The following is an 18,003-nucleotide window of genomic DNA, read 5'->3' as shown; positions in this document are numbered from 1 at the left end:
CTGCCATTTCTTTGCCCATTCTCCTAATCTAAGTCTTTCTGTTGCCTCTCTACTTCCTCAAAATTACCTGCCCCTCCGCCTATCTTCATATCTTCTGCAAACTTTGCAACAAAGCCATCAATTACATCAGGGGTTCCCAACCTGCAGTGCCTGCACCCCCAGTGGGTGTGAGATGGAATTTCAGGGGGTGCAACAAAGAGTGGCTTGTGTCCTTGAGTGACGAGTCACGAGTCATCACTCAGCCAGCTGCCAGTGTGCCTCAAGAAGTGGTAGTAACATTTGTCCCAAGCACACTCCAGTCTCCTGGACAGTAGGTAAATTATTCAATTATAAAATTTTAAAAAGCAGCTGAAGTCATTCATTCATATTTGTCTCAATGCATTAAAGAAGTTTTTGAATTTCAAAGGTTTTTTTTTCTCTTAAAAGGTTTTTTTCTTGAATCGTTGATAATTTTGAATTGTGTTAGTTGAGGAGGTGTCATGGTTAGCACCGAGGACCTTGAATCGTGTGATGGGAGTTCATATCTCCGGTAATCATTGGAAATAGATGTGCAAATTCAGTAGAGAGTAGCCTAATAAGTCGCGTCGCATCCCCGTAGCATTTCCACCTGACGATTTATCTTGGCGTAACCCACAGATAATATCGTAATATAATATTCAAAAGCGTATTTCTCGCAATACTTTGCTATAGGCGTGTCTGGTTGAGTAAAGCGGTCATCCCTGACTTAGATAGTTTTTCTCATATTAGCTCATATTCTTCTCTTTACCCTTAACCCTTCACTAACCCTTCATCATGTCAAAAAGAAGGAAATGGAATGATGACTATGTGTGCTTTGGTTTCACTTGCACAACAGGAAATGATGGCTTGCAAAAACCCCAGTGCATTCTTTGTAGCGTTGTGTTATCCAACTCAAATCTGAAGCCATCCAAGCTCCAAGAGCACGCATGGCGAAGCTGATGTTGAAGGACATGATGTTGGGTCATTGAAAATCAAAAGAGCTCGTTTTGATTCACAAGGCACGCTTCCAATATTAGGTTTAGTTTCTGTTGAAAAACCACTACTACTTGCTTCATACCAAGTGGCATATAAAGTGGCCAAATCCAAGAAGCCCCATACAATTGCAAAAGATCTCATCAAGCCATGTGCACTGAAAATGGCAACAATTATCCTGGGCAAAGAAGCAAGAAAAAGATTTGAACAGGTGCCCCTATCAAATAATGTCATTCACAACCGAATCAGTGATTAGAGTGAAGATATTTCGGACCAAGTCATCTCATGTCAGAGCTAGTCCTCTTAAAATCTCTATTCAGTTGGATGAGTCAACCAATGTCTCCAGTTGTAGTCAACTCATCATTTTAGTGAGGTATGTCAATGATGGTGCTGTGAAGGAAGATTTCCTGTTTTGTAAAGATCTGAAAACAAACACAACTGCAAAGGATGTGATGCAGCTGGTGATAGACTTCTTTGCCAAACATGATTTAGATATCAAAGTCATTGGTTCTGTGTGCACTGACAGCGCACCTGCAATGTTTGGAAATAAATCTGACTTTTCTGCATTGATGAAAAAGGAGATTCCAGACTTGCAAGTTACCCATTGTTTTCTTCATCGGTATGCTTTGGCATCAAAAACGTTGCCTCCAAATTTGAAGAAAGTCCTTGATACTTGTGTGAAGATCATCAACTGGATCAGGGGGCGTGCTTTGAACCATCGCATCTTCAAATCATTTTGTGAGGATCTGGGAAGTGAGCATTCAGTTTGGCTTTTCCACACAGAAGTCCATTGGTTGTCACGAGGACAAGCTTTAAACCGCTTCTTTGAGCTGCGGGAAGAAATCAGTTTTTCTGAAGGAGCGTGAATGTGATCTGGTTGGGGCAATGGAATCACAGGAATTCACCCAAATGCTGCTTACTTAGCGGATATTTTCACTCGTATGAATGACCTGAGTGTTTCTCTTTAAGGAAAAGTGATAAACATATTGAAGGCTTGTGAAAAGTTGAATGCCTTCAAAGATAAGTTACATCTGAAGGATGGAAAGAGGCAGTCTCTCAAATTTTCCTTCACTAGAAGAGATGGTTGATGATGCTGGATCCATAACTCCTACTGTGTGTGAAGAAATTGGGGCTCATTTGGAAATTGTGTCAGAATCGTTTGATGGATATTTTGCTGCTGGAGACCTGAAGATTTCAGAAGAATGGATCATGAATCCATATTCCTACAGTTTGGAGAAAATGTCAGATGATGAAGAGCTGAAGGAAGATCTTATTGATTTGCAGACAAATCGAGCTCTTGAAATGCAATTTGAAAGCAACACTTCGGAGGAGTTTTGGTGTGCAGCACTGGATATGTTCCCAAGACTTGGTGGAAAAGCACTCCGTGTCCTCATTCCATTTGCAACAACATACTTGTGTGAATCTGGATTCAATTCTCTTTTGTCAATCAAGACAAAATCTAGGAATCACCTGAATCCACAGGCAGACCTGCGGATTGCAGTCAGCAAGAAAGTTCCACATTTTGACAAAATCATGAATGAGAAGCAGGAGCAAAGAAGTCATTGAATTTTATGTTCACAATTGGGATTGATTTTACTGTTTACAATTTTTTCTGAATAAATTAGAATCTAATTGCTCAATTTATATTTGCATTTTATGCGCTGTTAAAAGCTCATTTTTTTTAAGTTCAACTTGTTCACCAATAGTATTGTATGTGGTTCAAAAATTAGAAATCAGACTTCTTCATCTTCAAATGTGATATTACTTTTTTAGGGGGTGCAAACATTAATCAAACATTTCCTAGGGGTGTAGGGCATAGAAAAGGTTGGGAACCACTGAATTACATCATCCAAGTATTGAAATATAATGCAAAAAGAATCAGTCCCAAAATGGACCCCCATGGAACACCACTAGTTACTGTCAGCCAAACAGAAAAGGCTCCTTTTATTCCCACTATTTGATTCCTGCCAGTCAGCCACTGTTTTATCCATGCTAGAATCTTTCCTGCAATACCATAAGTTGTAACTTGTTATGGTGGCAGCTTGTCAAAGGCCTTCTGAAAATCCAAATACACAACGTCCACAGATTCTTCTTCGTCTATCTCGCTTGTTCAAAAAAATTCCAAGATTTTCCCTTGAGAAAACCATGCTGACTACAGCCTATTTTATTATGTGCCTCCAAGTACACTGAAACCTCATCCTTAATAAACGACTCCAACTTCTTCCCAAACACTGAGGTCACACTAACTGGCCTATAGTTTCCTTTCTTCTACCTCCCTCTCTTCTTGAAGGGTGGAGTGACATTTACAATTTTCTAGTCTTCTGGAACCATTCCAGAATCTGGTGATCTCTTCAGTCACTTCTTTCAGGACTCTAGGATTTATACCATCTAGTCCAAGTGTTTTGTCTACCTTCAGACCTTAGTTTCCTAAGAACTTCATAAACTTCATGATCCCTCACCCCCGAACTTCCACCATACTGCTAGCGTCTTCCACAGTGCAGACTGATGTAAAATACTTCAGTTCATCTGCCATTCACCCTTGCCTCTTTACACTTTAGAAACTTTTGGTATCCTCTTTTAGTATTATTGGTCAACTTACTTTTATATTCCATCTTTACTTTAATGACCTTTTAAATTGCCTTCTGCTTGTTTTTAAAAGCTTTCCAGTCCTCTAACTTCCCACTAATCTTTGCTTTATTATATGCCATCATTTGTGTCATCTTTCCTTTCAATACTTCCTCTTTGGGATGTCATATACATCCTGTGCCTTACAAATCGCTTCCTGAAATTCCAGTCATTGCTACTCTGCTATCATTCTGGCCAACTTCTCTCTTATGCCTCTGTAATTCCCCTTACTCCACTGCAATACTGATATACCTTCTCCTTCTCAGATTTCAAGGTGAATTCAATCTTATTATGATCACTGCCTCCTAGAGGTTTATTTACTTTATGGTCTCTGATCAATTCTGGTTCATTGAACACCCAATCTAGAACTACCTCCTCCTGTAATCCGGCTCTAACCTAATTTTCCCAATCTACTTGCATATTGAAACCCCTCATGACTACTGTAACATTGCTCTTTCGGCATGTATTTTCTATCTCCTGTTATAATTTGTAGACCACAGCTCCCATCAGGGTCTTTTTACTCTTGCAGTTCCTTAGCTCTATCCACAAGGATTCAACACCTTTTCACCTTGTTACCTCTTCCTAATTATATTTCATTTTTACCAATCAAGCAAAGCTGCTCCCCCTCCGCTTTCCTTATAATGTGCATCCTTGGACATTGGGCTCCAAGCATGAATCATGACCCACATCATCCAGGCAATCTGCAACTGTTGCCAGATCATTGACCTTATTCTGTAAACTACATACATTCAGATATAACACCTTCAGTCCTGTTCGCCCTTTTCAATTTTGTCCCTTTACATTGCAACTCATCCTGTTGGCCGCAATTTCGCCCTATCAACAGCCTCTCCTCACTACACATCGCCTCTGTTGTAAACCAGCTCCATCATCCACCTTTTCTATAATTCTTGCATTGAAACATACACAGCTCACTAGTCACACCATGCTCAGCCTTTCAAATCCTAACTTTGAGGTCTTGCCAACATCCGTTGATAGGCTAGACCATGACATTCTGGGGTTAACATACCACTCCAGAATCTAGTTCTCTTCCACAGAACCTCATGTCCATTCCCTGAGTTAATGAATCCCCTATTGTCAGAGTACCACTTCCCCTTCTGAGTCAGAGGCAGACTCAGTGCCAGAGACTTGACCACTGCCTTTCCTATTAGGTCAGCCCCCAACAGTACTCAAAGTGATGTACCGGTTGTCGAGGGGGATGGCCACACGGGTACTCAGCATTGGTTCCTTAATCCCTTTCCTGTTCCAGCCACCCAGTGTCCTGCACCTTGGGCATAACTACCTCTTTAATTGTCCTATCACACCCTCAGCCTCCCAAATGATCCAGAGTACATCCAGTTCCAACTCCTTAACCTGGATTGTTAGAAGCTGCAGCTGAATGCACTTCTTGCAGTTGTAGTCAGGGACACTGGGATCTCTCTGCTTTCCCACACCTGCCTTCTTTCATTTACTCTTGCTGATCAATCCCAAAAGCCAATTGGTCGCTGGTCCAGGCTCCTTTTCATAAATTGCCACAGAACTCTTGCCTTTAAAATTTCGATCACCGTCCTGTTTAACTTAGCTCTCTGACAGTGATTGTCCAACTCAGAAAACTGGCCGCAAGTTCTGCCTTTAAAATCTTGTACGTGGACCTGACCAAAAGGTAGCACCTTTTACGCACTGCTGTTTGCTGATTGGTTGCTCTTCACTATAAGGAACTGCAATGCAACTCTGGCTTTAAAATCTTGACTGCAGTCCTGATTAAAAGGTACCCTTTAATGCACTCCCTGTCGTGGACTGCTCAACCCATGAGATTGGGGGTGTAGTGGACAGTGGGGTGGGCTGTTGTGGCTTATAGAGGGATCTGGATCAGTTGGAAAAAATGGCAGATTCAATTTAATGCAGAAAATTATGAAGTATTGCACTTCGGTAGAACCAACCAGAGTACATCTTACAGTGAACATCAGCAGAAGGGGATTTGGGAATATATGTCTATGATGCATTGGAAGTGGTGTCACAGGTAGATAGGACTGTAAAGAAAGCATTTGGTATATTAGCCTTCATAAATCAAAAGCATTGAGAACAGGAAATGGGATGTTATGTTGAAGTTGTATGTTAGTGAGAACGAAGTTGGGAGTATTGTGTGCAGTTTTGGTCACCTTCCTGTGGGAAGTATGTAAAAAGAGTAGAGAAAACTTAAAAGGATATTGCCTGGCCTGGAAGACCTGAGTTATAAATATAAGTTGGCTTTTTAACACTGGGTTGTGTGGACAACCGGTGGTCATAGGGTTAAAGGTGAGAAGTTTAAGGGGAAACATGAGGAAAAACTACACTGAGGGTCGTGAGAGAGTGGAATGAGCTGCTCGTGCAAGTGTTGCATGTGAACTTGATTGCGATGTTTAGATAGGTACATGGATAATAGGGGTATGGAAGGCTATAGTCCCAGCGCAAGTCAATGGGAGTAGGCCGTTTAAATGGCTTTGGCATTGACTAGATGGGCCTGTTTCTGTGCTGTACTTTTCTATGGCCTGTTATCTTTTCTTGAAAATTTATATGGGGACCTGGAATCCTTTGTCCAATGGCTGCAGATAGATTACACAATTTAAAAAAGGAATTGCACAGATTTCAGTATGTGAAACTCAAAAGGAATAGACAGAAACATGGCTGAACAAGAGAGAATAACAATAAGCCCCAACTGTACTCCATTTCCATGAAACATCAGATGCTTCCCCCACCAAGATGAATAAATAACTCCTTTGTAGAGACCAACCCACAAGAACACTGTTGACCTGATACAAGTTTTGAACAAGTGAAGACACTAAGCAAATTTCCACAAAAACCTTTTAATGTGTCAATCCAGCCAACATTTTTACTTTTGGCTAGATTCAGATTTTGACGTTGAGGCCCTGAGTGAAGAAAGACGTCGTCTCTTTGCAATCTGCTCTTGACGTTTCTCCTTTGCCTCCTGCAACAAAATTAAAGATTATTGACAACATTCCATAACCCACACGACCCCTTAGTAATCACTGTTGTCCCTCATCCTAAATATGTAGTAATCAAAATAAATCCAAAGAATGCCATACTGAATAGGATGATGCATCCTGGATCAAATACACCTCAAAGGGGATTTAAAACAGAAAGATACAACACCCTTTGGTCTACAAATGTTGCTTTCCTCCCACAACCCTCCATTTTTCATTCATTCTACACAAAAAGCTGTCCCGAAACCAATCCCCGCGGAACACCAGTAGTCACTGGCAGCCAAACAGAACATGCCTCCTTTATTCCAACTCCGTGCCGCCTGACTGTCAGCCCATCTCCACTCCATGCTGGTACCTTTACTGAAATACCACGGGCTCCTATCTTGTTAAGCAGACTTGTGCAGCCTTATCGAAGGCTTTCTGAAAATCCAAGTAAACAACATCCACTGACTTTTTTTTTTGTCTATCCTCCCGTTATCTCCCCCAAGAATTACGAAAGATTTGCCAAGCAAGATGTCTCCTCAAGGAAACCAAGCTGACTTTGGCCTATTTCATCACATGCCTCTAAACACCTCAAACCACTTCCCTATTAATGGACCCCCTACACCTCACCCACTGAAGTCAAGGCTAACTGGCCTATAATTCCCTTTCTTCTGCCTTCCACATTACTTGAAGAGTGGAATGAAATGTTGAATTTTCCAGTCTTTCCAGAATCAAGTGACGCTTAAAAGATCATCACTAATGCTGCCACAATCTCTTCACCTTCCTCTTTCAGGGCCATGGGGTGTCACCATCTGGCCCAGGTGACTTATCTACCATTAGACTTTGAAGCTTCCTAAGTACCTTCTCCTTGGTAATAGCAACTACATACTTCTGCCCCCCCCTCCCAAACTTATGCAATACTGTTAGTGTCTTCCACAGTGAAGACTGACACAAAATACCCAAGTTTGCCCTCCATTCTTTGTCCCCATTACTACCTGTCCACCAGCAGTTCAATAGCTACCCTTGCTTCTCTTTTACTCACGTATCTGAAGCTTTGGGCATCCTCTTTTGATATTATTGTTAAGTTTACCTTTATTTTTCATCTTTTCTCTCCTTATAGTTTTGTTGGTTTTTAAAGCTTCCCAATCCTGTAACTTTCCACTATTTTTCATGCTATATTTTAAGTTCTCTCTTTTGCTTTTATGCTGTCTTTGACTTCCCTATCAGCAACCGTTGCCTCATCCGCCCTTCATGATACTTCACCTTTGGGATGTATTTATCCTACCAAGCAACTTTGACCAGTTTCCCTCTCATGCCTGTAATTCTCTTTATTCCACTGTAAAACTTTTACCTTCTCAAAATGCAGGGTGAGCTAGCTGTATCACAATGATCACTACCTCCCAAGTGTTCTTTTACCTCAAGCTCCCTAATCAAATCTGGTTCATTACACAACACCTAATCCAGAATTACCACAAGTTTCGCTAAAAAGTGATCACATAAGCATTCTACAAATACCCTCTCTTGGAATCCGGCAGCAACCCGATTTTCCCAATCTACCTGCATACTGAAATCCCCCCATGACTGTCACAACATTGCCCTTATTACAGATCTGTTTTCTGTTGGAATTTATATCGCACATCTTGGATACTGTTTGGGGACCTGTATATAACCCTATTTTTATCCTTGCAGTTTCTTAATCCTACCACGAAGATTCCTTATCTTATCCTATGTCGCATCTAAGTACTTGGTTTTATTTTTTTTAAAAACCACAATCACACTGTCCCTCTGCCCACTGCCTGTCCTTTCAACACAATATATATATGGATGTTAAGCTTCCAATGGCGATCCACTGAACACCATGACCCACTGATGTCCACAACATCATACCCAACAATCTGTAACTGCGCTAAAAAAATCATCTACCTTATTTTGACACCCTGGACTCACATGGGAGGCTGCACATCATCCTGTCTTCTCTTTTGCAGCTACAGAATCTGCTATATCCGCCTTTATACTTCCTTGAGCCTTAGAGCCGGCCATAGTGCCACTGGCCTGGCTGCTGTTGTGGTGCCCCTCCACCACCCAGCAATGGGTATGTATACTTGTTGCTGAGGGGAATGGCCACAGCAGAAGCTTGCACTGACTGTTTAATCCCCGTAATTCTCCTACTACCTGAAGCTTGCTCTTTGAGTGAAGTTTTCAGCCTCCCAGATGGCCCTGAGAGCATCCAGCTCCAGCTCCTTGACGATCAACCAGGAGCTGAAGTTAGATGCATTTCCTGCACATGTAGCCAACAGGGAGACCATCAGGTATGCTGAAGTCCTTCATCTCACAGGAGGAGCATTCTACTGCCTAAATTACCATCCTGCCTGCAGTTGTTAAATCTCCAACTTCTTAAACAAGTTCCAGCCCAAGTCTGACCACCCTAATACTGTTCACTCAACAATGGCTGATCCAAAAGATGCTTCAACAACCCTATCAATTTGTGGGGCAACTTGAAGGGAATGAACTATGGACATGGACCCCAAGATCCCTCTGTTCCACCAGACTGTCAAGAATCCCCTATACTGCCTTTGAGTTCAATTCTCCACCTCTGCATCCCATCAATGTCTCATTGTAAAATTGTGGATAGTGTAGAATGCTGTCATAGGTTATTGATTGGATATAGAGCTGGGCTGATATACATGTATGCAGATTTAAGGAGCCGGCTGCACATATTTTCAATTATTGTCTTGAACAAGTGTTTCAGATAATCAAAAGTAATAGGTCCAAATGTTAATTGCTTATTTATCTTGCATGGATGATGGTTGACTAAATTTAACAATTCTGTTTACCTTTTAGGTTTCCCACGCTTGCAGTTTTAGTTTTAAGTGCTAACCATACAGTTTGTCTGCAAGATTCTATTCAAGGTCATGCTTTGGAGAATCCCAGCCTAAACACAATTATTTAGGTCCAAATAGTAATATTACCTGAGCTCTTACACATTGACAAATTGGGACATGAGTTAGCAAGATGCAGAGAAACAAGCAATTCAAAAAAAAATTCAACCCACCTTCATTCTCTTGGCCAGAAGTTTGGCATATTCTGCTGCTGCCTCCTTGTTCTTCTGGGTACGATGTTTCTTCAGGGCAATGCGTCTACGTTTGTGCTGCAGAACACGAGGAGTTACCAAGCGCTGAATCTTAGGAGCTTTGGTTCTAGGCTTTTTACCTGGAAATTAAAGACAGAACACAAGATAACTACAAAAAGAAAATTTTAACAGAATTCAAACTTTTTTAAAGCATGAATGTCATTTAGAGTGGCATATATTATGAATACTTAGTCCACTGTAATTATCTAAACCTTTAATCTAAAAAGCAATTGGCCCACAGGACATCAAAAAAGTACAGCAATGCTTTCAATAGGATTTTCTGGACTGTATCTGGATATTATTTTATTAAGCTACAAATAATGATGAAATGTTCCATTATACAGCACAGAATTATTGTCAAACTACTTCCATAAAAATCTAAGATACACAGGTTCCCCCCGCAATCCGAAGGTAGAGCGTTCCTATGAAACTGTTTGTAAACCGAAATGTCATAAAGCGAAGAAGCAATTACCATTAATTTATATGGGAAAAATTTCTGAGCGTTCCTAGACCCAAAAAATAACCTACCAAATCATACCAAATAACACATAAAACCTAAAATAACATTAACATATAGTAAAAACAGGAATTATATGATAAATATTCACCCTATATAAAGTAGAAATATTGTAGGTACAGTGTAGTTTCACTTATCAAAATCGGGAAGACAGCGAGCCAAAATCGATTTGGAGTTAAAAAATGAAAATCCTCTTTGGTCAGCGAAAACAGGTTCTAATGTAGGTCTTTCGTAACAGCGAGTTGTCGTAAAACAAACGTTCAAAAAGCAGGGGACACCTATATTAAGAAGTGGCAAAACTGCTGGCAATTCAGTAGTGCCTCAGAAGAAAGGGGCAACGGGAATTCAAAACTTTAGGGTTGCCACTGGTGGAATGATTAAAATTGGGGACAGCCAAGAGACCAAGAAATACAGACACAGAAGTCTGTATCATGTAGGGATATGGAAAGGAAGGGACAAGACTTCGGAAGCACAAAACAAAACTGATAATTTTAAGACTTGAGATGCTGGGGGGCTGGGAAGTCAAAGGCTTTGTTAATCTCTATTTAGGACAGAAGACTGAAATTAAGCAGAATACTCACAACATAACAAAGACAGAAGTTTCAGCAGCAAAAATAGTCAAAGCAAGAACGCCAGGAGTCTGAGGTAATTAGCCTCAGCTTAATATCAGTTATGCATGAAATCTGCAAGTGGTTTGGTTTAGCAAGAGACGAAAAGAAACAAAGATTATAGTGGGGGTGGGGGGGGTGGGGAAGAAAGATGACAGTGAAGCACAGGAGATGACCGTTAGCATCCACGTGGCAATTGACATTTTACAAAGGTGCCGAATGCAATGGACAATTGAAAACTGAACTTTAGGGCAGATTTGAGCGCTTAACCAATTCATTTGATGGTCAATGGAATTATCTTTGCTGAACCTGGCCACCCAGCACAATATGCAGGTGAAATTGGAGGACACGCCACTTGCCAATTTTGACATGGATAAAAACGAGGAGTGATTAGAGCACATCACTTTTGCCAAGGCTGCTTCTATGCAAAGCTCAGGGAAAATGAACCTACCTTCCTTGGTCAGAGGTCTCCGTACAACGTACTGGCGCACATCATCCTCCTTGGACAGGTTGAACAGCTTGCGGATTTTACTAGCCCTTTTGGGCCCAAGACGACGAGGTACTGTGTTGTCTGTTAGCCCAGGGATATCCTTCTCACCTATTCAGAAAAAATACTAAATTGTTCCGTCAAGCACTCCTGTATCAAATGTATCAACAAAATTATTTAAGCCCAGACGTAATGTACTACTGTGCTTGAGTTTTGCTCAACTCCCCTCAAAAATTGTTCCGGAAATATCCATTCTCACTATGACCAGAGGGTGTGGGCATTGCCTGCTTAGTCGAATAAGTACGCTATGTAATGTATTGATCTGAAGACCAGACGGTGCTTAAACAAGAGAAACTCTTCTGTGGCCCTGAACAGACTAGGAGCAAGAATAACAGTCACCGACTGAAGATCAAAACCTGAAATAGGTTGTGGTCTGGGGAGGGGAAGATTACAGGGAAGAAAGGGTTTGGCAGAAGAGCACCAACCTAATTTCCCAGAACAAGACAAGCAATGCACAAGCATTGAAAGTGTCCCAACAGAGATGCTTTTCATTAAGAGTCCTGCATGGTAATATTTCTGAGATCAGTAACCCTCACCACACTCCAATCCTTAAAACCATTATACTTTATCAGTATTCAGTCAATACAGTACAAATGAAACACCTCACTACCTAAAATATGCAAGTTCTTTAGCTGACTTCTCCCCTTTGCCTTGGTGATCCCACCCCCTTTCCTTAACTCTGAAGTTGGTAATCAAAACTTGGTCTCCACGGTCTGTACTGTTACTGTGCTGCAGGCAATGCTTACCACCTTTTTCCCTGGATGAAAACGGATAAATGACATTCATTGCTCATTGAAGAACACAATAAATTGTTGAGCTATTTTATTGCAAAGAAAATTACAGCAATTCCTCAGAATGAAGTGGCAAATTTAACATCTACAATTAGATTCTCTTCAATTGCTAGCAGAATGCAAAATTCACTCACCTTTCTTAATGATAACCAAATTCAGGACACTGAGATTGGCATCAACAATGCATCCACGGACAGATTTGCGTTTTCGCTCACCAGTCCTCCTGGGGCGATAGCAGGAATGGCCCTTGCTCAGTAGCAGACGCACACGGCCATTAGTTAAGATACCTTGTTTCATGGGGAAACCCTGCTTATCGTTGCCACCACTTATTCGCACAACATAGCCCTGTGAAAAGAATGTACAACATGGAAGGAGAAAAGTAGTTAGCATCTAGGTATTGCCAGCAAACTCAGCATTTACAGTGCCTGTAAAAATAATTCACCCCCTCGGAAGTTTTCATATTTTAATGTTTTACAACACTGAACCACATTGGATGTAATTTGGCTTTTTTTGGACACTGCTTGACACAAGTCTTTTCCTGTCGAAGTGAAAACAGATCCCTATGAAGTGATCTAATAATTGATTTTATATCTATTCACCTCCTTTAATATGATACACCAATCACTGATGCAGTCAAGGTGTTTCAATAGACTATAATAAAAATGCAATTTTATCTGAAAGGTCTATTGCGGGGAGTCAGTATCCTGGCAAAAACTACACCAAGAAGACAAGAGCAACACCAAGCAACTCCGCAAAAGGGTTACTGAAAAGCACAAATCAGGAGATGGATACAAGAAAATTTCCAAGTCACTCCGTATCTCTTGAACACACAAAATGCTGGAGCATCCAGCATCTGAAGATTTCCTCATTTGTGAGTATCCCTTGGGAGTACAGTTAGGATAATCATCAAGAAGTGGGAAGAATATGGCACAGCTGTCAATCTGCCTAGAGCAGGCCTTGCTCAAAAACTGAGCGACAATGCAAGAAAGGGACTAGCGAGGGAGGTCATCGAGAGACCCATTACAACCCTAGAGGAGTTACAAGCATCGGTGACTGAGATGGGAGAGAATGCACATACAACTGCTGCCCGGATGTTTCACCAGTTGCAGCTTTATGGGAGAGTGGCTAAGAGAAAGCCATTATTGGAAAAAAAAACTCATGAAATCTCAGCTAGAGTTTGCCAGAGGGCATGTGGGAAAACTCCAAAGTGAACTGGAAGGTCCTATGGTCTGATGAAACCAAAATTGAGGTTTTTGACCATCAGACTAAATGCGCCAAACACTGCACATCAGAAACATACCATCCCTATCATAAAGCACGGTGGCAGCTGCATCACTGTGACTGGCCCTGGAAGCTTGTGAAGGTACAAGGTAAAGCAAATGCAGCAAAACAATGGGGAATCCTGGAGGAAAGCCTGATGCAGCCTGCAAGAGAACTGCAACTTGGGAGATTTGCTTTCCAGCAAGACGGTGACCTCAAGCATAAAGCCTAAGTTACACAGAAATGGCAACAAAGTTAATGTCCTGGAGTGGCCAAGTCAAGAGTCCTGACCTCAATATAATTGATAATTTGGGAGACCTAACCACAAAGACTCAAGGCTGTAGTTACTGCTAAAGGTGCATATACTGACTCGAAGGGGGTGAATACGATCAATTATTTTGTGTTTTATATTCGTAATTAATTTAGATCACTTTGCAGAGATTGGTTTTTAGTTTGACATGAAAGACTTTATGTTGATCAGTGACAAAAAGCCAAATTAAATCCATTGTGATTCAATGTTGTAAAACAATAAAACAAAAGCTTCTTGAGGGTGAATACTTTTTATAGGCACTGTATATTTGGTGGAGAGCAAACTTTTTGAACCACTTCAAGAATGCAAGGATTTGGACCAGCAAGCAACAGTAATACATTTTCAGATCAGCATACTGCACGGCATGCAGGGGAACACAAGGAGGATGAGGGGGAAATCAGGGAGGAACTGTCAAAGTACCCCATATGAGTAACTTCTAGATGTACCACAGCCAGTGGAGGAGAGAATGTACGTTTGGAATGGTGGATGTGATGACAATCAAGAAAGCCTCTTTGTCCTGGATAATGCTGAGCTTCAAGTGTTTGGAGGGGTATACTCATTCAAGTGAGTGCAGAATACTCTTGTGCCTCATAGGAAGCAGGTCACAGTACTTAAATAAAACTACTATTTTGAAGAGCCATTTTTTTGGTTTTGAAGTGTAGCTCAAAATGTGCTGAAAGAAACAGCCCACACAGCAATGTGATAATAACCAGAGAATTCCTTTCCAACAGTTTGAAATATATTGTCTTAAGAACTCATACATCGCAACTGAAGACCAGAATGGAGATTGTACTTAATGCCTTAACCATAAATCTCTCCTGACAATGCAGTACCAAAAGACATGATGTAACACAAATTTAAATTTTAGGATGAACTCAAAATCTAATTTGATGGGTAGGCTGGAAGGTAGTGCATGGGTATGGTTACAATCAATACTGTCTTCTCACTGAAGCTATGCCATTCCATTCCACAAATAAATGTCTGTAAAAAAAAAGTCCCATTATGTGAATCACAATCAAAATAAATTTATAACAACATGATGTGCACAACTGTATCTTCCATGGATTGCAATAACACGGTGTAAGCTGGAAACACAAAACAACATACCCAAACCTTTCCTGAAAGCTAGATGCTAAATGAACACCAGTGTCTGTATCTATCATAGATTTTCACCTTGCTAGCAACTGGTTTCCAAGTATATCTATAATGTGAAATGCAGTATTTGTGTCAACAACCAACCAACCAGGGGTGTGCTGGGGCAGCCTGCAAGTGTCACCACAGGCTCACACATTTGGCAGAATACATAACCGTCTTCTTTGGCCTCCAGCGAATTCAGACATTGGTGTGTTCATCTACAGCAGTGGACTCCCAAGATTCAGACCCAGGTCTCCAGTCCTGACTTCTGATCAATCCTCAGCACCACAGATCACCGAACAGCCACCTCTGCACTCCAGTCTCACTCCGACTAGCACCCACGCCAACACTGGGGGGCACATCAGCTGTTTGCAACTGGTCTCTTGGTCTGACATCCTGTTGGACATCACGGCCCAGCCCGCAGGTGCCCATGTCTACACCACTGCTTTCAAATGCAGAGCAAAGACTTAAGAGTCCAGCCTGTCCTCTAATTTCCCCTTAAGCTTCCCATTCCTTTCCCTACAACCATCCTCATGACAAAAAAAGCAACCAAAACTGAGGTTGCAGTTCAGTGTCATCTTGAAAGCAAATTGTTAGGACATTCTATTTAAGACATCACAAGATGCTTTGGCAGTTAATGGATGCAAACACATTACTGAGACTCACCTTCCACTCATCCCCCAAGCAATCAGCAGCAACCTCAGTGGCCATACGCTTCTCATAAAAGGTACGCAGTTTACGCTCGTCATCTACCTCGATCAGTTTCTGGCAGCCAGTGGCTGGGAAAGAAATGTTTAACTGCAGAAAGAGAACATAGTGACACTTTAGTCTGTGCAAGTAATCAACATTCCACCTTCTTTGCTCAAGAAAGGCTACAGGGATAAAGTAACCAATTACAATCCTAGGAATGCCACGAAAGTCATTGGAAAACATATTCAGCGCGGATTTGCTAGGTGCAATCCATTCAAATCAATGGCTGAAATTTTCAAACCTAACAAAATGTGCTGACGTGAACAGTGCAGCTGCCACATACATGAACTCCAGGAAAGGGCCCCGCGGGCTTCGGAGACTGGTCCAGTACGTCAAAGCCATTACAAGTTGGCAAATTGGAATAAAAGTAATCTATGATAGTAGAGGGTTGCTTTTGTGTTGGAAATGTGGACAATGATGCACTAATGGATCAGTGCTAGGCCACTTCCTGCTTGTCTAAACAGATTGTTACTTTGCATGTGACTAAAAAAAAAGGTGTAAAGGACAGCCACAAGATACATGATATTAATCAGTTGCTAAGATGCAGAGAAATTTAATCTTATTTAAGTGTACTTTGGGAGGACTATTAATTTGAAGATGATACACGAACACCAATGAATTTCAGTTAATTGGGCCATTGGTTAACAGGGACAAACAGAAAATAGCCAGGATTCGCTCTATTTGGGACACTATACCACTTAATTGGGACAGTTGCATGCATTTGTGTTCAAACCTCAAGGGATTTTTGTCACTGATCGAAATAAGCAGCAAGACATTTCAGAACTGTTTAACCCATCCTGGTTTCAAGCATTCAGGTTTGGAGATGCCAGAAACATCCAGAAGGGAAAATGAAACCATTTCACTACTTCAAGTTAGGAATTATGAGTAACTTGAAGGAGACAATTGTCTAAAGAATTGTATGACATTACCTGCACTAGGCGTCTGAACTAATTTTGTTCATTTACAGTCAATCAGCAGATGATTTCCTTCAGTGATAACTGATGTATCGTTTTATGTCATTTCAGAGGCATTATTAGCATTTAAATTTATCCTTATTTCATTTAAATAAATTGTTACCCAGTTAAGCGGTAGTTTGACTTTTTTATACCCTTTAAATATTGCCATGTAACTTCTGCTAGTTGAGCCAAATGTACTGGTCCCGAAGAACCCCCAATTAACGGGAATCCTCTGCATTACAGTACTTAGAGACTACTAACTCCAACAAAATGTGGCAACCAAAAAGACATACTCCTTTATTGGTCAGTGCATTGAATGCAAGATAGGAAAGTTATGGTTAACTGTGTAAATCACTGGTTAGGCCACAGCTAAGGTACTGACTGCAGCACTGGTCACCACACTTCCAGACGTGTCTACGGGCAAGGCTATTCCTTGTCTCTGCCGACACCACGAAAGCCAACGGCCCACTCATACAACACTGCAGCCGGCGCTGCGTTGAGCTGAGTCCCGGGCCCGGCCGCCCCTGCCCGCCGTAACGCTGCTTTCTCAGACCAAGGCCCGAGGCCTCGCAGTTCCTCCCTCTCCTCCGGCCGCAGCATCTCAATCTATCGCCATCCGAGCCAACGGCAGACGCTGCAGGCCGGCTCAGTGTCCCCGCCGCCTACAGAGATGATCTGACACACAGAGACAGGAGTATTGGAGCGGTGGTGGCAACCCGGTCCCGCTGCCTCACCTTCATGTCGAACCAGCAACACCACGTCCCTCAGCCACCGTCAAAAAAGAGGCGGCGCTTCCGCTCCGCGCAGACACATACGTCCGACGTCTCGCGAGAACTTGTGGTTTCCCACGCAGGCGCGGTGTAACGCGGGATCGGCGCTCGCGCACTCTTCTGAATTTGCTGCTTTATCGTTTCGGAGCGATTTCCCAGTCACCGAATGTAATATACTCCTCCTTCTTCAAGAGGCAAACAGTTCTGAGGTGTATTACCACCACTTCTGAACTGGAGGGTGGGGTAGAGTATGTACATCCTATGTATTTATATCTGTATAAAATTGTGTGGAAAAACTCTGGTATTCTTAAGGAGCTGTACTACATATTTAAAACAATAATCCGGTGATCCTTTCTGCAAAATGCGGTTGTATTTTTATAAATTGTATTTTATTCCCTGTTAACGTTGAAACCAACCACCTCTTGATCATATCTTGAACATCTCACCAGTACATGTTCGACCGTTTCTTGTTAATTACAATACCCACACCTCCCATTATTGTGTGTCTTCATTAAAAACAATGTACTAGTTAACCATCATTCTCCATGTTATCACCTCTTCACTCCTCTCTCCTGCATTCCTCGACCATCCCACTTCTTTCTAGATATTGGTAAAGATGCCTTCCCGTTCCCTCTTCATTACATTGTTTGCTCCA

General features: G+C 41.7%; 1 protein-coding gene across 1 annotated transcript; it reads right to left on the bottom strand.

Moving 5' to 3' along the window:
• Positions 1–6,439: 6,439 nt before the first annotated feature.
• On the bottom strand, positions 6,440–17,447 carry rps6 (ribosomal protein S6). Its single transcript, XM_059970019.1, has 6 exons — positions 17,313–17,447; positions 15,539–15,670; positions 12,303–12,513; positions 11,282–11,428; positions 9,628–9,785; positions 6,440–6,577 (listed from the first exon to the last, which is right to left on the bottom strand). The coding sequence occupies exons 1-6, from the start codon at positions 17,316–17,318 to the stop codon at positions 6,482–6,484; spliced, it is 750 nt and encodes a 249-aa protein (XP_059826002.1). The 5' UTR covers positions 17,319–17,447; the 3' UTR covers positions 6,440–6,481.
• Between the last annotated feature and the right edge of the window lie 556 nt (positions 17,448–18,003).

Source organism: Hypanus sabinus, chromosome 5 (assembly GCF_030144855.1).
Source record: "Hypanus sabinus isolate sHypSab1 chromosome 5, sHypSab1.hap1, whole genome shotgun sequence".
NCBI lineage: Eukaryota > Metazoa > Chordata > Chondrichthyes > Myliobatiformes > Dasyatidae > Hypanus > Hypanus sabinus.
The sequence above is the reverse complement of the archived record's forward strand: the minus strand, read 5'-3'. Positions and strand labels throughout refer to the sequence as shown.